At 47.7% G+C, this 21240-nt stretch overlaps 3 protein-coding genes across 3 annotated transcripts; 1 reads left to right on the forward strand and 2 right to left on the reverse strand.

Moving 5' to 3' along the window:
• Positions 1–5562: 5562 nt before the first annotated feature.
• On the forward strand, positions 5563–10405 carry DIABLO (diablo IAP-binding mitochondrial protein). The gene is made up of 6 exons (XM_009909684.2): positions 5563–5638; positions 6410–6530; positions 6868–6999; positions 7660–7770; positions 7913–8009; positions 8972–10405. The coding sequence occupies exons 1-6, from the start codon at positions 5592–5594 to the stop codon at positions 9184–9186; spliced, it is 723 nt and encodes a 240-aa protein (XP_009907986.2). The 5' UTR covers positions 5563–5591; the 3' UTR covers positions 9187–10405.
• Positions 10406–12486: 2081 nt separating this feature from the next.
• B3GNT4 (UDP-GlcNAc:betaGal beta-1,3-N-acetylglucosaminyltransferase 4) lies at positions 12487–15082 on the reverse strand. Its single transcript, XM_009909683.2, has 2 exons — positions 14970–15082; positions 12487–14120 (listed from the first exon to the last, which is right to left on the reverse strand). Exon 2 carries the CDS (start codon positions 14091–14093, stop codon positions 12975–12977), a length of 1119 nt encoding a protein of 372 aa, XP_009907985.2. The 5' UTR covers positions 14094–14120; positions 14970–15082; the 3' UTR covers positions 12487–12974.
• Positions 14988–20896, reverse strand: LOC104308477 (leucine-rich repeat-containing protein 43). Its single transcript, XM_054173286.1, has 9 exons — positions 20892–20896; positions 20384–20622; positions 19442–19620; positions 18933–19056; positions 18613–18752; positions 18364–18453; positions 17876–18079; positions 17265–17383; positions 14988–15183 (listed from the first exon to the last, which is right to left on the reverse strand). The coding sequence occupies exons 1-9, from the start codon at positions 20894–20896 to the stop codon at positions 14988–14990; spliced, it is 1296 nt and encodes a 431-aa protein (XP_054029261.1).
• Positions 20897–21240: the final 344 nt, after the last annotated feature.

The following is a 21240-nucleotide window of genomic DNA, read 5'->3' on the forward strand; positions in this document are numbered from 1 at the left end:
ACAGCAGTGGCCCAGTAAACAGCAGATTTAAAACAGGCCCTTTTTCCCTCTGTTCAGTTTATAAATTGTGGTACTGGCTGCCACAAGCTGTTGTGGAGCTCAAAATTATGAAGTGGAATTTTCCATGTGTGTGATGGCTGGGCCCTTGATGTTGCTGAGCTGGTGTGTGCAGGTGGCAGCTTCTGGCTCCAGAAGACTCATGGCTGGAGGCTGGGAAGTCAGAGCAGGGGGTTGTTGTCTGTGCCTGTGTAGCTGTGCCCAGACACAGCCTCTGCTGCTCTGCCTCACTGTCACTGTACTAGTGCTTCAACAGCAACCACTGGGGGATGGTTTCACCCTTAAAAACAAAATAAAAACACTCTTACACCTCAAATCACTCTTAGCAAACATTTCTGCTCTTGGTTATCCTGTACAGTGTGTCCCAAAACACCCTTCATTTTTATTAGCTGTTGCTTCTGACTCTAGGTTTCAGTCTGTCGTGCTCTGTAAGATTTGACTGCTGCCCAATCATCCCCTTTGCAGAGCCCCACTCTATGGCTAGCTCCAGTTTGCTTATTAGAATAAAATAAAAATGTATTTCATCTTTTTTTAAAAGTGTTTGCTCTTTCTCTCTCTGGAACACATAAATAAACACCATAGCCTCCTGCACTGTGGTAGCTGCATCCTTCTACCCCCCCTGCTCAGGATAACTGAATTGCTTCAGCTGAGACTATGACATCTGGATGATGTTACTTTAAGCTTATGCACTAATCAGATCCTCTTCTGCTACTTAATATATTATATCAAAAATGTTTATTTGATTATTGGCATTTATAGAAAGAGATTTGAAATTTTTTACAGAAAACATGCTGTGACTTTGACAATGGTGCAAAGAGCATGTGTGGGTTGCCTTGGGTGGCCTTGCTCTGCACTGTTTCCACAGTTCCACTGTAAAGTAGACAATGTCACAATATTTAAAAAGAAAATTCTAATTTTTGCTCCAAAACTCTGATGCTACTGTGCAGAGAAAGACAAGACACAATGTGATGCAACACCATTTTTTAGCATGTCCTTGGCTTGGCCTTAAGGGTCTTTGTATTATCACAATTTTCAGATACGTTTTGGTTTTAATTTCCTTGTGATTAGTTCCAAGATTTAACAGCCATGTAGCCCTGATCAGACTGGTTTGTGAACTAAGCTCATGATCTGTAAAAGCTACACCACAAGTGACTAAAGGAAACCATGAAGAGTACCATCTCAGCAGCTTGCTTAGTTTGTCACCTGGACCAGCAGATATCTGTGTCAGTACCACTAGAGGCACAGCTTATTTCCAAAATACACTGTAACCACCTGCCAGACTCTTCATACCCCAACAACACAGCTCTCTATTTTTTTGCCAACTGTAGCCTGCCCTGCCACCCAGCTCCAGCCAGGTGGAGACTCAAACTAGACAAAAAATTGCTTCCTGAAACTATTCAACAGCAAAAATAAAAATGTAGCCATCTTGACACTGATTGATTCTCTAGAGGAGCAATTACTACTTAACAGGCTTCCTGAGCAGCTTGATTATGTTCTGCTGCTGTCTTATGGCCTTGCTGACCATGCGGGTAATAATTTGATAACAAGAGAGCCTAATTAAATTAAGGGGCCATTTTCTACATCATAATCTCTTTGTAGGTAAGAGATTTGATTTGCAGTACATACTCTTCCTTCTCTGCTGCCTGCATTTGTCTGGTTTACAAGCAAAAAAAAAAAACCAAAAACACCAAAAAACCCACCAACATTACCCAACCTCCACCTCAAAGACCAAAGACTTTCACTTTTCATATAACATCATCAGAAATCAGTTTTGCTAAAAACCCCACACAGCTTGACTCCTTCCTCCTCACCACGCTGCAAAAGAGCGGCAGCCCTTGCTCTCTAAAAGGTAAGGATGACTTCTGGAACAGTGAGACAGTGACAACACAGGGGTTAGGCTGTCCTCAACACTCACTTCCTTTTGATAACAGGGCACAGTTCAGCTTACAGAATTCCACCCTGTAATGTGCTGCTGAGCTGGGATGATACCTTGCTGTACATGAGCATCTTCCTCCCTGACTGGCCCACAGCAGCTCATGGTGACTGCAGCAGGAGGCACGAGAGTCTTCCAGAAAACTGCAGCATAAATAGTGCAAGGTGATAAACCATCTTCTTAGGGGAAAAAAAACCAACTCACATTTAAGAAAAAGCAAGTTTTGAGCTGGTAACATTAAGCCATGGCGCTTAAACCCACACAATACTGTTGACAGAAGCACTCCGGGCAGGGCAGCTGGTTGGCTGCTCTGTAGCGCTGCACTGCATGGCACTATGTCATATCATAACTGGTGCTGACCACACCTAGTGCATTAGTCCTCGTGTGGGCTGCGAACACAACCTCGTCACTCCTGCCTCCCAACCCAGCAGAGCAGAAGGGAATCAAACTACAGCAGAAACTGCTTAGAAGCCAGAAATTCAAGAGGCAGCTACAGAACAAAACTAGAAAGGAACAGAAACTTGATGAAGTTGAGCCCATCAGCTTCCTGGGTAAGCAGTTTATTTCTTTACCAACATCTTTATAGATAAGCAGAAATGACAGAAAGCCTATAGACAGGAAACTTCAGAGCTTTGAACAACTGGGAAACCACAGCTGGTTTTAAAGTGTAATAGGTCCTGTAATGCATACTTGTGCCTAAGCTCAGAATGAAATTACTGAGTTCCTTAATGAAACCAAAAAGTGAACTCTTTATCACAAAAGCTCTTAAAAAATATTCCAAGTGCCAGGACAGGAATTCAGTTTACTTTTTGTCTGGCTGTAGACTGTTCGGGAGAGAACTAATCCTTTTAGGTTAGCTTTATTCTATGTCTGGTTTTAAATTTCTTGTCTGTGCTTCATGAAGAGTGTGACATACAGACACAATTATGATCAGAATTGTAAAAACCATGTACATTGGAGGGATATTTTTTTAAGGGGGTTTCACAGCTTTAAGTCTATACGGACCAACAACTTTGCCAATAATTCAGATATTTATATTAAACTAACAATTGAGCATTCAGTTCTAAACCAAGGTGTAAGTATGACTTTAAAATGCAGTTATTAATTCTAAAGCATCTCACCCCATGTCTCCCACTTAAGGGTTATTTTTAAAACAAGATATAAATATTTGTCTGTGCAAATTTGTATTTAAGCCCCAGTTCTCATCATTCTTAAACAACAGGCTCAGTTTGTGCCAGTATCTCCATTAGATGCAATTATATCATTAAATATTAACAGTGGCTTCCTTGGAGGAATTGACCACTTTGATCAGAACATACTGCTGGTAATGCACCATCAGTGACCGCTCCAAATGTGGAGCTTCCTGGATGCACAGCCACTGACACAAGGGGAAAGACACCAGGGGCCAGCTGGACTCCGTAATGGCCTCAGAATTATCTGCTGCCTGTATGTTTATATTTTAATTTGCTTAATTACTAATCCTCATCTGAAGACTCTGATCAGATCCTGAACTCCTTTTCAACACTGTGTAGCTCAGCAACCCTGTACAGGACTCTGAATGAAAAAGTCCAGCCTGACACCAACGACATCCTTAGAAGGATGAGCGGCCATTAACTCTCTTGAACACAACCTTTTCTCCCCACAGCAAAGCCACCTTGGTCAGTGTTGCACTTTTCCTTGCTCAGAAAAACTCATCCCAGACTGTAAAGGACAGAGCAGCAAACAGCCCCAGAGACCTTACCTGCTGCAGTCCAGGGAGAAGAACCATGCCAGATTCCTTTGTCATCCACTTCCTCAAGGTGTTGAAGGAGCTGCTGGCCTTTGTGCTGTTCAGTTACACTGTGCTGGTTGGAGCATTGCTGCTCGCTGGCTGGACAACATACTTCCTGGTGCTTAAGTGAGAGCTGCTCTTCTCCACCTGCAACCACAGGCTGGCCAGAGACATCAGGATCCAGGGTGCAGCGCATCTGCTCAGCTCACAGGATGGCAGTCCCTTCCTCCTGCCCCAAATCTGCAAGCAGTTCATTCTGTTGCTGCTTAATCGCAATTTTATTTTCTTATGTAAAAAGAATAAAGATCTAAAAAAGTATCTATGTGCATGCACTCTGCTATCTTTGTCGCTTTTGTAGATTCTTTGCATCTCTTGCAGGTTCTTTGTGTCTCCTTAAACATTGTCCCCTCTTCCTAGAAATATTTAAAAGCCTCCTAGCAGTTTTCTCCTGAGATTCTCACCCCACACCCGTCTTGAGAGCAAAGCAATTTCCCAAGCACAGCAGAGGGACAGGAAGGATGCAACACAATTCAAACATGACCAACATCTCAAGTAAACAAGTCCTGCCTTGTCTAACTCTGCCTCATTAAGGGTGTGAAGGCAGAGATATGGAAATTACTTGGTTTGGGCTTTTTTTAAGTCCTGGGAAAATACATATCAAATCAGCACAGGGTTTGCATCTTCCTACAGTTTTATGAGGTACACTTCATGGGGTGGGGGCACCAACACCATGTTATATACAGACCCATTATTTGGCACTCCCAGGTGCACACCACATTCCAACAAATGCCTAAAACATGGAGTTAGGTGCAAGGTGTGCCTGCAATATAGCACTGCCTTGCTAAAACCAAACTGTGCTGAATAAACTGTGCCGAATAGATTGGCAATTTTTATATATATTTTTAAAGATACTAAATTGATCAAGATCTTTCATGTAGAACTCTGCAGGAAGCCTTTCCTGAAGAAGCTGGGGATTATCCCTAGCTAAAAGCCAAGCAGCATCACATTCTCTTGAAAAACAAAGATTAATTAAAACACGGGGGATGGGAGCAGAACCTGTGTCAGTTTATTAGCGCAGTCTTAGCCCACACTGCAGCTGCTGAACTGACGCACAGCTGAGGGCATTCCTCTCCTGAGCTGGGCTGGCCTGTCAGGCGTTTCTGAGCACGGGAACACAGAGGAACTGGCCAAGAATGGCCTGAACTGAGAGCTCCTAATGCCATTACTGCTTCTCAGAGGCCACCAAGTTCTGAGACAAGTCTTACGAGGAGCAGCTGGGGGAACTGGATGGAGAAAAGGAGGCTGAGGAGAGACCTTCTGGCTCTCTACAACTCTCTGAAAGAAGGTTGCAGCAAGGTGGGAATTGGTCTCTTCGTCCACAGACCAAGAACAACCTCAAGCTGGGCCAGAGGTTGGGGCTGGACATCGGCAAAAACGTCTTGCCCACGTTGTTAACCCCTAACCCAGGCTGCCAGGGCAGTGGTGGAGTTCTCACCTCCAGAGGGTTTTCAAACCCGTGTAAACGTGCTGCTGAGGGACATGGTTTAGCGGCGACCTGGCAGTGCTGGGTTAACAGTTGGACTCGATGATCTTTAGGCTTTTTCCAAACGAAATTATTGCTTCTAAGTGCCATTACCTGTAGGGTGGAGCAGCTACCCCACAATGTAAAGGCGAAGACGCTTCCCGCCTGAGCCTGCCTCAGCCGCCCTCACCGCCGCCACGCGCCGTCACCGCCCCCAACCCACCGCCCGCCCCACGCGCCCGCACTGGGCCGGGAAGCTGGCCCCGCCCACCCGGCTCACGCTGATGTAACTTCCTGCGTACCGCAAGATGGCTGCTGGCAGCCGGTGGCTCCGGAGCTGCTGTTCCCTTCTCAGGTAGCGCGGCGGCTCCGCCGCTCCGGGTCCCGAGGGCGGGGCGGGGGCTTTTCTGTGGAGCCACACCCGGCCGCGGTAACGCTCAGGCGGCTGTTAACCGGACTGGAGCGGGCGGTTCCCTGCCGCTGACTGCCCCTTGTGACTCTGTACCCGCTTCGTTTGTCCGGTGCAATAAAGCGGGCGGCGGCCTGGCCACAGAAACAGCCGTAACTCACCTCGCCTGTCTCCAGCTGCCCCAACACGGCTGGGATAGCACAAGAAGGAGGAGCTGTGGCACCTTTATAGTGCTTGCCCCTCACAGATTGTAGTTTAAGAGCATAAAAGAAGGAAAAGTGACCAGCTATTTTTACATAAAACAGTGCTGCTGTTTTTCTGCTCGACCTCACGGACTTCACACGACACTGGATGTAAATAAAAATGGCTACAGGAGCCTCTAAACATGCCTGGATGGCACCAAACTATTACATTACTCACCTGCATGTGCCATTTACCACATTTAAGCATGCTTTTAAATCAATATTAGCAGTGTATTGGTACCACGATAAGATATATCTCTCACAAAGGACTCCTAGTACACTACTGTGCTTGTCTTCTTTTCTTGCACTTAAATATAATGGCATTTAAAACAAACATTCACTATTACACAGCTGCATTACAGAAGCATGGTAGAGTAGGTCACCTAGAACAGCTTCTGGGTGTTCTTTTAGATGCTTACTTCTCACCACACACTGGTTATTTCTTACCTTTATGTTTTGTCTTTTGCATTTCCAGACAAAGTTTCCCTGTTGTGGTCAGTTTTAGGAGACGCTGCCTCTCAGGTGTGAACAGACAATGGCACCAAATGGTGGGCGTGGGGCTGGGAGTGGCCCTGTGTGCAGTCCCAGTCGTGGAGGTAATGCTTTAGGGGTAGGATTCATGCAATACTTGCTTGTTACAAACAGTTTAATATTCAAAATCACTTGCTTAGCATTTTGCAAATTAGTACTTACCCTCAGAATTGTTTCCTTGGGGACTGCAGGTGTTCAAGGCATGCAGTTGTTCAGGAAAAGAAATGAGGAAGACAGTGTCTGCCTTCAGTAATACCTTGCAAAAACATCTGCTTTGTTTACCTGTGAGAATTTGGCTGCTGAACCTTGTAACTGACAGGGTGCTTTTCCTTACCATTATTTGTTACTAATAACATCCATATGAAGGTCAGTTAAAAGTGATGCAAATATCTTGTCTTTCAGAAGCAGAACTCAGCTTCTCTCAGTAATGATGCCTTGATTAAAAGAGCAGTTTCCTTGGTAACAGACAGTACTTCTACACTCCTCTCTCAAACAACATACGCATTGATTGAAGCATTGACAGAGTATACAAAGGTAAAATGAGAGGTTACATACTTTGTTGGCAAGTCAATACTGGAAATAATAAACTATTTGGCATGTCGGACTTTGTTTTATGTTTGGACTTTGGCTTTTTAAATGAACTTTAATAAAGGAGATGTGGGACGTTAAAGATGTCAGGTTGTGAGGAGACAGTGGGGCCCACTGTTCTGCAGCACTAAATACAGAAGTTATTTTCAGCCTTGTTAGATTGTTGGTTTGACCTTGAACTTAAGCTGCAATGACCCATGTCTCAGAACTGCAGCTAAATAAACTTCTAACATTTGTTGGATGTCTGCATACCGAATCAGCAGGACACACTACCCTGTATTCTTAGGTGTTTCATTTACCTCCTGTGCCCATTTCTAAGGCCATGACCAGAAGAATGGAGAGAGCCATATTGTAGTCTGAAACAAGAGACACTGTTCTCTAAATAAGTGCAAATTTGAGTAAAGTGTCTACTTCCTTACAAGTCCATAACCAGGTGCTGTCCACAGCACTGCTGTAGGCAACAGCTGTCAGTGCCTCCAAAACCACAGTGAGCTTGAGAGCAAGGCACTTGTGGAACCATTCAGCACTTTTGCTAATTATCACCAGTGAGACAACATCACCAGTGTACAGATGGTTACCTAATGGTATGTAATTGCTTCTTTGCAGGCGGTTTATACACTGGTGTCTCTCTACAAGCAATACACAAATCTTCTTGGGAAGATGAATTCAGATGAGGTGGATGCAGTCTGGCAGGTGGTCATAGGAGCCAGAGTTGATGTGAGCAATTGTCCTTTTATCAGCAAGCTGCCTCTTCAGACTGCTCTGAAAGTTCTCCTGCTTGCTCACCTTTTCACAGAGACACTGTTTGGAAGAGCATTCAGATACTCTTATATTAAGTAATATTTTGTTTTACTCCTAGATGACAGCAAAGCAGCAGGAGTACCTGAGGCTGGAGTCCAGCTGGATGACAGCAGTACGTCTTTCAGAGATGGCCGCGGAAGCTGCGTATCAGTCAGGTAGGCACAAGCACTGACAGTTTCCTTCCCCAAGCATTTAGGCAGCATTTAATGCTGGAATGCAGCATAGAGAGACAGAGAATATAACTCCATACTAATTTACAGTTAGTGCCTGTTTTTTAGAGATGCTGAGAACTTAAGGACTTTCATTTGCTACAGGTTTAATAGAAGTGTTGTGACAACTAGGCCTGGAAACTTCACATGTGGCTTAGATCAAGACTAAACCATGCCAGGAAGTGTCTGAGAGAAGTATTTAGTCATTTTTAAATGGAGTGTTCAAACGTGGTTTGAGGAGCTGCAGACATAAAGCTACCTAGGGGGTCCAGCAGGTCTTTCTGGATTTATTTCTGTTAGAGTCAGAATATTTGCCTTTGACTCAGGAAAGGCACTAATTTTTCTCACTGTATACACCGGTGCACAAAACATGTAGAGACTTGATAGCTCTTAGATTCGAGTTATGGGCTGAATTATGGTAAATTGGCAAGTTTTTGGAGTGGAGAAAGGGGGGAAAGCAATGAGCATACAGGAACATGCTGACTCTACAAGTGCCTGAAAAAAGAGAATCTGTAGGAACAGAGGAGGAGGAGAAGGGATTCAGAGTTCAGCAGTCTTACAGGCATTCCTGCTGCTGGTAGGTGCCAGGACAAGGACTCAAAGTTCCTGGCACATGATGATTGGGCTGGGCTTAGTTGTCAAACACAGTATCACAAGCTGAGTGCTCTCATCAGACACTGGCTATAAGCCTCTTGGGTGGGAAGAATTCAAGGGGGGAAAAGAATCTCCAAGTAGTTAAATTGTTGTTTAATGTAAATGAACAGTCAAGGATGCACTTAGTATTAATATAGCCCAAGAGTCATCAAAACACTTAGCAAAGCAGATAATAATGACAGACAGGGACTTCCTTAATTGAAGATTTGCTGAGTGTTCTGCTAACCCAGTGCATTTAAATTGTTACTCCTCAGGTGCAGACCAAGCCTCGGTGACAGCCCGCAGCCACATTCAGCTAGTCAAGACCCAGGTGCAAGAAGTGCGACAGCTGTCCCAGAAAGCAGAGACCACATTAGCTGAAGCTCAAACAGAAGAGCTCCTCAAAAGTCAAGGAGAGGAATCTTCACTGCCACAGGGTATTTTAGGGAGCACAGAGGCAGGTGAGGATCCTTACCTTCGGGAGGACTGAAAAGAATCTAGGTGTCACCAAAAATATATGAGAGTCACTGACTAAAAGATCCCATAGTTTCAGTGTGAGGATAGTATGGGAAACTGCTGAAATAAGTCAATGATTCCATTTTTTCCCCAAAAAGGATTGCTTTACAAATCAATGCCAGTTATCTAAATGGCCTTGATCTTGTTTGCAACTTATCATGTTTGTAATACCTGTGGATTCAATTATTGAAATATTGAACTATGCAAATGTGAAAGCTGCTATCAAGGATAGCTTGTTAATTATCTCCCTGCTGGGAGGGTCCTTCCCCTCATTTGCTATGTTTGTGAGAGCTCCCTAACTTAAAAGACTGATTAGGTATTGGCCAAAGAAGTGTAGTTAAAAGTCATTCTTTTAAACGTGTGAAGTAAATTGTATCTGTTAGGAGATACCTTTATTAAACTCTTGTGGTTGTGCCCATTTGGATAAGGGATTCAGTGCTGTCTTGTATTGAACTCTGAAGTTTACAACAGAGCTGAGTCTGGAGAGCTGCATCACACCACACTTAATTACAATCAGTCAGGGGAAACATTGATGTTAGTGTTGAAAATTTTCTGCTGAGTTACCTGGGCCGTTAGTGAAGTTTTGCAGTTCAGGACAGCAACCTCTTTCACTTAAGAATCACCAACACATCTGCCTTTCCCGGGAAGAAAAGGGAGATTTGATACTTAAGACACTGTGCTTATAAACAAATTTGTTGTAGCAGCTGCTGTGTGCTTCTTTACAAAGTAGTGAGCAAAGGCAAGTTGAAAATCCTTGAATGCTTTCCAGCACAGGTTTCAGGAAAATCATCTCAATTCTCTCTTTTTGCAAGCCTAACATTTCACTGCAGGCTTCAAAACCACCACTGTCCTTCACTGCATTCATTTGCTATGTTAACGTGAAACTTGCAGTATTAACTGTATAGAAAATGTAAATCTAAGCTGAGATTGCTTTGTAGAACAGCATCCATTAGAACTTTGCCACTGCTGATTTGAGCCAGATAATCTCCAATTCATCAGGTTTTGAAAGAAAACACAGCCTAATTACTGGGTTTTCACTACAAAGTAGCATCTGATGCACTCCATGTGTGTCAGTGTTGCTCTTAAGCACAAGTGTGTGTCAAGCACAAGTGAGTTGTGCTTGACAAGGAATGTTGTCAGCTGCAGCCTAAGTCCATCTGTGCCTCATTTTGCTGCCTTTTGAACAGATGCAATCTCAGCTTATAGATTAAATAGTAAAGGAATTAACAGGCTACCTTTCCTTGCTCCTGCTCTTCACTGGGTGCTGCTGTATTCAAGAAGGATAACATACTCTGGAAATCAAGTTCACAGGAAGGTGCCAGTGTCTGCTGTGCCAGCAGTCAGGAGGTCCCAAACACAGGCTTGGGCTGGATCATTAGGGAAAAAGCCACTTATTATAAGAGGATCGTTTGCAGAAGTGGCACAGCCACACCCTTAAGAGTCAACTTCAGGTCAGCCTCCAACCACAGCTGCTCCAATTTGTTACATGCTGCACTGTAAGGTTCTGCCAAGCCACTGACCCAAATGCCTGTACAGGTTGTGTTCCTTTCAGGATCCCACAGTAACTCTATTCAGATGTTTGTGTGGCAAAAATGTGGCTTAAGACAGACGATGACTGTTACAGGAGACTGCAAAGCAACTAATTCTTCCCCTTTCAGAGCCCACTACCAGCCCCCTTGTTGCCCTACTTCTTGTTTCACTGTACATCCTGCTCACTGTGTTCGCACACATGCAGCCCTCAGACAAGAACCAAATAGTCAGTTCAGTCAAGTCCAAATGGGAGTGAGGCACATGCAGGGCTCCATACAGCCTCCGAAATGAGGCGAGAAGGGAGTGTTGCCTGTTGGGAGTTTGCCCATACACCTAAAGCCCACAGCAGACATGACATCATTTTCTACTTTGTGTTACTGAGTTTGGAATTATCTAGTGGGTCAGAAAAACACTACCACTGCAATTCACTTGGTACCATGGAACAAGCAGCAATACCCCAAGAACAGTGTCCAGAAACTATCTTCTGCTGTTGATACTCTGCCACATTTACAAAGCCAACACACCCAAAACTACATGCAGACATTTCTCAGGTACTGCTGATACAATTCTTTATGTCCTGTTGGGGCTGCAGTACAGAAGGCAGTGTAGCTTGCACAGGACCATGCTGAGGCTGGATGCATGCAGGCTCACCCAAGAGCAGTTTTTTTCAGACAAACACCTACTCATATCTAGCACGGAAAGAACTCATGAGAGTGGAAACTCCCACCACAAGAGTCTGGATCACACCACAGGGCACAGATAAAATTACACCAGGTGCTTTAGAAAGCCAAAGCAGCAAGGAGCATGATCTAACAAGGACCAGCAGGACTGACAGGAGTCCCTCAACCTGATAACAGCACTGCCTGTCCCAGTGGAAGACACGGCAGCCAGCCTGCCCTGAGCTGTCACACCTCTGGTCATAGTATGTCCTTGGCCTCTGTCTGGAGTACAATCAAGGACCTCCTGAAAGAGGCACTTCCTGGGTACCTCTGAAAGCTCCAGCTCACATCTAATAGGCAGTGAACACTGGGCAGCTGGCACTAGAGCCAGCAGTAACAGCACAACACAAATCACTCTGATTTCTCTAATCACACACTTCCTCTCTACCACTGCCTTTTCCTAACACAGGCTGCTTCCTGCTCACAGCACAGCAGCTTCTGGTCTAGCAGGAAGGCACCCTAATGTTGATAAGCTTCATAAAAGTATCACCAAAGTTTTGTTTTATATTTGATCTTTCCTCAAATGAGTGAATCCAGCACATTCATGGATTAATTGCTTCTTTATGTCTTGGCTGGACAGAGCCAGAGAACAGCAGCTGCTCACAGCAAAGGAAGTAGTGAGTTTCCACTGCCACATAACCTTCTCCTCTACTATCAAGAGCTCCTTAATGCAAATGCCCAGCACCAGATCTCAGCCTTCTCTGGCTTTTAGTGCTCTTAGCTTTCAGGAGATCCAAGAATACTCCCATGAAAACACACTTCAAAACTATTTTATTTATACCCAACATTACAACAGTAGCAACACCACCTCAAACACCTCCCACACAACACGAAAAGTTACAGCCACTGTAACTACTTCCATGATTATTCAAGACCTATTGCTGCTCTCAAACCCCATCAGAAAGTGTGCAAAAGTTTCCAGTGCAAAACTGTAATAAACTGTAAAATCCAGAGGGCTTGAGTCAGAGCCCAGTCCCTTGGATCATTAAGGCAACATATCCTTGAGGCTTTCCCCCCCACCCCTTTCTCGTGCTGTCTGGTAGAACCCATGGGATTGCTGGCCTAGAACAGTGGAGCTGTGGTGCAGTAGACCCAGCAGCACACACTAGCCTTTCTTCCATCCCTTCAAGTAATTTCAAGACACTGAACAGTTGTGAACTTTCCTAGACTGAATTTGGCCAGTGGTCAGACACCAGCCTCTGTTGCAGAGCCTCCATAGTAGGTGGCCCCTCACTCATGTCCCTGTGGTAGCTGTGACTTCCTCTGGCTCCCAGCCTAGCTAGGAGGAACTGACTTGAGTCCCTTGTACCATGTCTCACAAAGCTACCAGCCTGCCCCTACCTGGTGACAATTCAACTACTTCAGTAACCCACTGACAGAGTAAGACTTGCTGCAAAATAAACCCCTACAGCTCAAGTACAGTCTGTTAGTAGAGGATACATTCCTACCACAACCTGATTTTTAGTTTAAATTCCCTGTGCATCTGTCACCAGTTACCATCCTGCTATGCTCATCAGTAGGGTCTTTTCCACCCCCCTCTGTAGTTGTATGTTACTGACACCGCACACCTGAGGCTGTCATCCTGGACTAGCGTCCACATGATCCACATCTCAGTTGGGTTTAGTTTGTGCACAACCATCAGCTCTTTGTACAAGCATGGATCTAAAGGATTGAAAGGCCTCTGGATCCCAAAAGTCTTAAAGCCAGCATGGTTCTTTGGAGTCACTGCCATCTTTGCCAGACACATTCCCACAAAGACATCATCTATTGGGAAGAGCTCTGTGCCCTCCGCAGTGCCCTGGAGACGACGCACTGTCTCTCTGGACATCACATAGCCCCCTCCACCTGCATAGAGGGGATAGAAGGAGGCTCTGTACATGGACTCTGGAATAAAGTATTTGACCTTGGTGTTCCTGATGGGCCGGGCATTGGTAATCACATCCCCAACAAAGAGATCCTGGTCAGGGTCCAGTTCTTGGAGGAATTCAATGATGTTGTAAGTGTTGACAAAGACATCGTCATCGCCCTTCAGCACAAACCTGGCATGCAGGCAGTCCTCCATGAACCAACGCAGGAAATGCAGCTCCTTGAGGGTCAAATTGAAGAAGTTGTCAACAAAATCCCACTGCAAGATGTCATCAAACTCCTGGCTCTCGTAAGTCAGCAGCTGGTGCAGGGGCTGTGCATGGGTTTTGGCCTCTGAGTGCCCCAGAAGGAAGACCAGCCTGGTACGCCTGCCACCAACCGAGACCTCCTTCCCCCACGTGTTCCTGATCGCCACCCGCCGGTCTATGTTGATAGGAGACGACTTGATGGCCAGCAGGAGGAACGTCTCTTTGCTGCACCTGGTGGGCTTCAGCAGGACTGAGAAGTTGCGGCAGTGCTTGTAGGTTAAGAAGACACGGTGAACTTCCGGAAGGGCAAGAGAAAAGTTAGCAAGGGTCAGGTCTGGCAAACACTTGCTGGGTTCAGCATTGTCCAGAGCCAAAGACTTCGGTTTGTGGTTCACATCATCCACTTTTGGGTCTGCTGAGGACGCCGCCAGCTTTGCCTCTTTCCTCATGTAGAACACGCAAGCCAGCAACGTGATGGAAACGGCGGAAAGCGCCAGGTTTTTCCCTCGGGGATGCATGACAGCCTCCGGCGCTCAGCCCGGGCCCTGCAGGGTCAGAGGAGCACAGCCCGGTTAGGAACGGGCTCGCAGACACCGACCTTGCATTCTGCTCGCAGCACTCCCGCGCTCGCAAGCACGGAACACACGGCCCAGCCCGGGCGGCCGCGGGAACGGCTTTCGGAGTTTCCCCTCCCGGTTGTTTCTTGGCTCTCATCAAGCCCAGGTGCCACCGGCGGGGACGGGAACGCTGTGTCCGCCTCTCGCCTAACGGAAGGGCTCAGGAGCCCGCGGGGAGCCGCACCGCAGAGCCCCAAACCCGGGGAGAGCCCGCCGGGGCTCGGAGCCCGGCGCTCCACGGTGCCACCTGGTACAACCCCCCAGCTCCGGTCTGCAGAGCTGCTGAGACTCACCTGGAGCTGCCGCCGGTCCCGCTCGGCGCCGCCAAGGAACCCGGCCCCGTTCCGCCCCGCCCGCGGGAGGAGTGGCTTGCACAGAGCGCGGCGCACCCGGGGCGGCATGCCCCAGGCACTGCGCGCCGGCACCGGACACTGCACACCGGGCACTGTGCCCTGCACAGAGCACACCCGACCCTGCACATCGTACCCTGTGCTTTGTGTACTGCAGCCGCAGCACCGCATCCCCCAAACTTCGCCCTGCACACCCCACCTGCACAAGATCCATTACACATCCTACCTGCACATTTCACCCTGCACACCACGTACCCCACATCTGCACCTCCCAACCTGCACACCACACACCAGCCCCTGTGCACTGCAGCTCCTGCAGAAGCTCAGCAGTAGCTGATGCCAGGATCCCAGGGGCATCTCACAGCTCCAGCAGTTCATCTAAACCAGGACCCAGGCAGCTTCCTCACAGGCTTTATTTTCCACTCACTCTTCCACTATGGATACATTACTGAGGCTCCCCCACGCTCTCTTGGCTCTGGGAACCAACTGCCATGGGCCACCGAAGAAGTTGCATCTGGAACTGAACTGTCAGCGGCACTGGCTGGAGACTTCGATCCTCCTCCAGTTCAGCAGCGTCTTTGGTTTTTCTTTTTCCTGTGGAAAGAAGCAAATCTGTCACTGTCTTGCCAAAATGAATCACTCTAAGAGCAGCAGTGGGCAGGGGGAATGCCCATTGCGTTAGCACTGACTTCCAGGCCTTGAAGGAAAGTCTGTTTAAATATGATTTCGAGTAAGAAGCCCAAAAAGCATCCTTGAGCAGGCAATTATGTGGGTGCAACTTTGCTTTTTGTTGTTAAACTCCTCTATAATTCTGAGGGAAAAAAAGAAAGATGCAGAAATAAATAATTTCCAGGATCCAGGGAAATCAAATGAGCTACGTGACACTACTTCTGAAGACATCCTTCAATGTCTGGGCAAATTGTTGGCTTGAGACAAAGCTTGCTGAGTGCCTGGAAAAGATCCCAGCTCCTCTAAGAGGACTTATTATTTGTGTGCATTTCCTGACTGAGGGATGCAAATCGGCCTCAGTCCCTGGCTGTGAGAGTGCCAGTCCCTATGCAGCCTCACTGGACCACAGCAGCAGCAAGGGCCAAGAGCCATCCCCATACCTTGAAGCATGGCCACTGCTACAGCTCCACAGTGGTACCTGGTACCCAAGAGATGAGCAATGGCCAAACAACTCTGGAGCAGTTTGGTGACTTATGGAGCAATCAAGGCTTGTAGACACTGCTTGAGCAGCCCCCACCTGCCCTCCTGGCTATGCCTGCTACCCCAGCTGCCATTAATATGTCCTTGTGAGTCATGAGTCATGCCCACAGGACACTGTTGACATGGGGTGTAGCAAGCTGTGGGGGGCAGCTGATTTTTAGGCACCATCTCTCTGAGATAAGCTCTGAGTAGCCAGCCTATTGCAGCCACTGTGCAGCCCAGCCAGCCTCCACTTGCAGGGACAAAAGAGAACACCAAATTAAGTATCACTCTGGGTTTCCTGTAGCAGCAGCAGCTTTCTGTGCACACACCACCATCTCCAGCCACACAACCCCCTGCAGAAAAGGTTCCTTCTGGCTCAGGCTGAAGAAAGACCTCCTGCACGTATACTGACCACAGGCACAGGGGTGAAAAGGAAGTAAAACACACCACTGCTAAACTTGAATTGTTTGACTGCAGCTCCCCACTTCAGCAGCAGTCTGAGCAGGTACCACAAATGCTTTTTATCTTTTCAGGTAGCTGGGAAGTCCAACAGGCTTCCTCAAGCTTGGACAGCCTAGGGCTGCAGGGCTCTGCAATCCTCCTCACCATGGTGATGTGGCACAGAAAATCACCCTGAAACTCTTGGGGAGGGGATTAATTGCTCTCATAAATCAGCAGCTAAATCTAATGTCAGAGTGGGGACTTAAAGGTCCTTTGGTAGCTCCAAGTGGTGCTGCGGAGTCCTGGCCCATTCCATATTCTCCTTGACCCATAAGCAGCTTTTCAGCATGGCTCTACCACCCCTTTCCCTCCCCCACTTCCTTCTGCTCTTGCATTACCCCTCTAATGTGCTGGCACTGCTATTTTTGTAGTCAAAACAAAGTTGCTGGAAAAATAACCTGCAAGAAGCAGGATGAGGTTTCTCTTCAGCAGCTTAAGCAATGCTGCTGGCTGAGCAGCTGGTGAGCTCTGCACTGGGGACTCTGAGACATCCACCAGCATTTGGGGTGGTCACTTCATGGGTGACAGCAGACCAGGGTCTGTTCTCAGACTTGCCATGGGCTGGCTGGGGCACTTAGGGCTCTTTGTGCATCTCATCTCTAAACCAGAAAAAACTGTAATTCCTTCTGCAATGTACCTTGAGATGCGAGTTGGAAATGGATGAGGACCTTATTGTGCATCCCAGACAGCGCTCCCTGCAGCCAGCCATGCCACCAGCTACAACTGGCAGCCAACACAGTGGGCAGCACATCTCACACCCAAAAAACTGTTTTGCCCTTCTACACTGGAACAGAGCTGGTAGGTGTGTGTCACTCCCAGGAGAGCTGGCAGCCCACCCTCAGTGCTTGTTCAGACACCAATCTAACAAGGTGTCAGGCATGTGTCAAACCATCCAGCCCCTCAGTCAATGGGTGCATTCAGTGCTCTGTGCTCAGGATGTGAGTAAGAACCCTGCGGGGATGGGCAGAGCTGAGGACCTGTGGCTGCCTTCAGGTTGGGCACTGCTGCTGTTTGCTCTCATACACATCACCCTCTGCCCAGCCAGCTCCAGTCTCCCTCACCTTCAGCAGACGCTGTGGTTTTCCGGCTGGTCTGAATTTCTCTCTCTGCTTTTGTTTTTTTGCTCTTGCTTTTGCCTTTTTTCTCATCCTGCAGAGAGAGACGTTTCCATAGTTAGACTGTGCCGAAACTCACTGCCCACATCCAGCCCTGTGGCAGCCATTGCTGTCTGGGTTCTGTCACTGGGATTTAAGGGTCAGAGGGAAGTGGGGAGGGGAAGCAGGAGTGGAGCAGAAGGGCTGCTTGGAGAAGAAAGTCCAGGAAATAGAAAGTGTCTGTACAGCTTGTGTGTGCCATGCTGAGAGAGTGAGCATCAGAGGAAGCATGAATGGTTGTGGAAAAACAACTCATCTATTTCCCTAAGCCTATAGAAAGCAGCACCTACTATCAACTTAGTGCTATTATCAACATGAAATAATACCAGCAGCAATGGATGGTGCTTAGGCAGGGCTAGTGCAGCCCTACTTTATGAAGAGGAGAACTGAAGGATGGATGGGAGGGATGGAAAGGGCAGAGCAGACTGGGATATGCTGAACCAGGCAGCCTTGTGTCACCACCCTGCCCCCAGCACATGCTCCTTACCTTCTCTTCTAGACTTGGTGGCTGCACTGGCTGTTCAGTGATCAGGATCCCAAAGTCACACACAGTTGCCACCACATCCTCAGTGGACAGCAGGGCCTCCAGGGTCACCCTCCCAGTGCCCAGGGTCTTCTGAATGGGAGGGTCGCTGTGGAGTTCACATGGCTTCTCCTTCTTCTTTTTCTGCTTGTCCCTGGGCACAGGACCCTGCAGGACAGCAGCACAGGGACAGGCTTCAGCAGAGGGTTGGGAATCTTTTATCAGACAGCAAGCAACCCTGACCCAGCCCTTTACCCACCACTGTAGCCAGACCAAGATGTGTGTAAAACCACTGCTGCCTTATTCCTATAGCAAGGGGAATTCTGGTGAGAGGTCTGGAGAGCAAATTCTCTGACAGAGCTGACAGATCCAGGAGAAGGGCCCTTTTTCCCCCTGTCATTACTTTTGTAATTCAGATGTTATTCAGATATAGTTCTCTCCCAGCACTCCACCTTGGCACTGCCCTTCTGCAGCCCCTGTCCTGCCTTCCCCTTCGTGACTGTATTTTCTTCTGGATCAGCGCTGACAGGCCATGAGAGCACCTGCATGGAGAGAGGATGTGGTGTTGCAGGGGCTGGGACACCTGAGGACCCTGCTCTGGGGTCATGGTCATCCCAAGCTGCTTCTCAGAGTGAATGCAATATCACTGCTGGGACTCCCAGTACTCTTTCTTCTTTCATTCAGCTCTGCCACACTCTCACCTTCTCCTCCACAACTGAGATAATCGTTCCAGCCTCCAGGAAGGACTTCAGCCCCACTAAGTCTTTGACGGTGTGCTCCTTCCTGTAGCTGCAGTCAATGGTGTCTGCCCAGGGCTTTCCGGGGGTGACAAACACCTTAGCTGTACAGAAACAACAAAGCTGTGAGGAGAGACCTCTCCTTTCTGAAGGTAGAAGGACCCCTAGTGACAATTCATTATCCATCAGTCTCAGTAACAGCAGGTGCTGTGAGGGATGTCCTGATGCCACCACGTCAGGAAGATCCCTGAGCAATGGGGCAGGGATTTATAATTCCTCATTACCAGAGGGGACCTTGGGCTCCTCTTTGGCTGTAGGCTGCTGCTGGCTTATTGTTTTTCTGGTGTCCTGAGCAGAGCTCTCCATATCCAGGGTGATCACCACAGGATGCTGATGGATTTTTGTTTCCTGGAATAGAGAGGGATCTCTTGGCAGGGCATGTCTGGTGGTGTTTGCATCAGGATCAGGGGGCAGGGCTGCCTCCAAAATCCCATTCCCCAGTCCATCCTCTTTATGGGAACAGGGGACATCGGTTCCAAAGAAAGGGGTCTGTGCAGTTAGTGGGAGGGGAGCTGTCAATGCACTCCCACATGTAGATCAGCAGTGGACTCCCCAAGAGGTACACAGAATGTAGCCAGCAGTAACTTGTCCTTCCAGATGTGGCCATGTGTGAATCCTGTCTCCAGTACTTCTGCTGCCCACACCAGGTCTCACTTTACAGCCTGGAGGTAAAGTCCACCTTACTATAGCGTGACATTGCCTGTTGGTTTCAAGATCTGAATTAAGCACAAACCTCAGTGCTGCTGCTGTGCCCAGTCTCCTCTCCCTCCAAAAATTCATAGCTCACGCAGTAGCTGTAGGTGATCACTGGAGCCTCAGAGTCAACCTCCAGCAGTTGATGAGTGCTCAGATCAGGGACTCCCTTGATTTCCCCAATGCTCACAACCAGCTGTGCTTCACTTCTGATCAGCTCTAAAAGTAAGATACCCCTTTTGTGAAGCTGTAGCATGCTCTTTCCAGAGAGAAGGTGGCACATAGCAAGCACAAACCTCCAGGAAGCCATGTCCCACCTGGCATCCCTCCCTGCCACCCTGTGCTATCGCTGTGACAAGCCACTGCCACATGGGGTCACTCCAAAGCCATGAAAGCACCTGGCTTAGTTGCTTTGCTTCCCTGGTTAACATTTTAGACTTCAAAGATCACATCTAGTGCCTAAACTCATTCATCAGTGGCTTCCTACCCTTGCATGCCCCCAGCTCCCTGCTCTAGTCCTAGTCAGGAATGTGCCATGCTGCAGAGCTGGCACTGTGTTGGAAGAGGTTTCTGACAGTGCAGCACTCGTGTGAACATCTTCCCCAGAGGGTATGTTCCTCTTTCAGTAGCTTGAGAAGGAAACACATGGTCTGAAACCAGACAGTGTTGGGGAAGCAGAGACAGAGGCAGACCATGATACCAAGGCAATGCCAGCATTGGGACTTCTTGCAATCTCTAGACCTGGCTAAGGAAAAAACAACCTTGTTTGCAATTACCCTGCTGCAGGGTCTCTACCTGTCTCCTGTCTCCCTGCTTCTACTAGTGGGGTAAAAAGGAACAGATAAAGATGCCCATTTGAGGTAAGACAAGAAGGAATTCAGTACTGGATCCAGAGTTTTCCCTGAGGGCTCCTAGCTCAACCACCATGAAACCACCTCCTGAATCACAGGGTCAGTATGGCCAGTCAAAAGCAAAGGCTTACCTGGCTGCTTTGCCAAACCTTGGAACCGATGCCTCTCATCTGGTTCTATGTGAATGTCATCAAGGACGCAGAGCTTGGGCAGGCTGTCCACGAGGAAGCCTCTGTAAGTGGGAACAAGAGCCAGTGGGTTCCCTTGGAGCACCAGGATACGCAGCTTCTGCAGACTGGACAGCTGGGAGACAAGTTCCAGCAGATCTGTGAAGCCGTTGAAGCTCAGGTCAAGGGAGACAAGATTTGGCCTAAGAAGAGAACCCAGAGAAGGTTAAACAAACAGTACCCATCTGAAGATAGAGTTACTGCCCTGGCTCAAAAAAAGCCCAAACAAACAAATCAACCCCCCCAAAAAACCCACAAAAATTCTGTTCCTCTGGCACAAACTGGGTCAAACTGGGGAATCTAGTGGTACAACCTCAAGAGGCCAATTCCAAATTCCTGAGCCATATGGTCCCTTGCCAGTCTGTCCCACAACTCAAAAATATGTTCTTTTACCATCCATTAACTATCCCACCGCATCACTTGATAATGTGATTTACGCTTTAGATCCTTCCAGCAGGGGCTTTGGGAAGGGTATGAAGAAAGGAACCTGCCCAGAGACATGGGAACTGCAGTGCATAGGATGTCAAGGCAGGTTCTCAGTTGATTTCCTCATTCTACATCTTGGTCACAGAAAAAGACAACCTCTGAATGTGAGACAAAACAGCACAGACAGAATGGTCTGCATGGGTGTTGGACAAACAGCAAAGAAACAACTCTGCTGAAAGGCTGTAATTTCTTAACATGGGCTACTTTAATGGCTTGAGGTCATCTGTTCACATCTGCCCACCTCTCTTTCAGGAGCCCACTTTAACCCTGTAGCA

This window comes from Dryobates pubescens, chromosome 25, assembly GCF_014839835.1.
Source record: "Dryobates pubescens isolate bDryPub1 chromosome 25, bDryPub1.pri, whole genome shotgun sequence".
NCBI lineage: Eukaryota > Metazoa > Chordata > Aves > Piciformes > Picidae > Dryobates > Dryobates pubescens.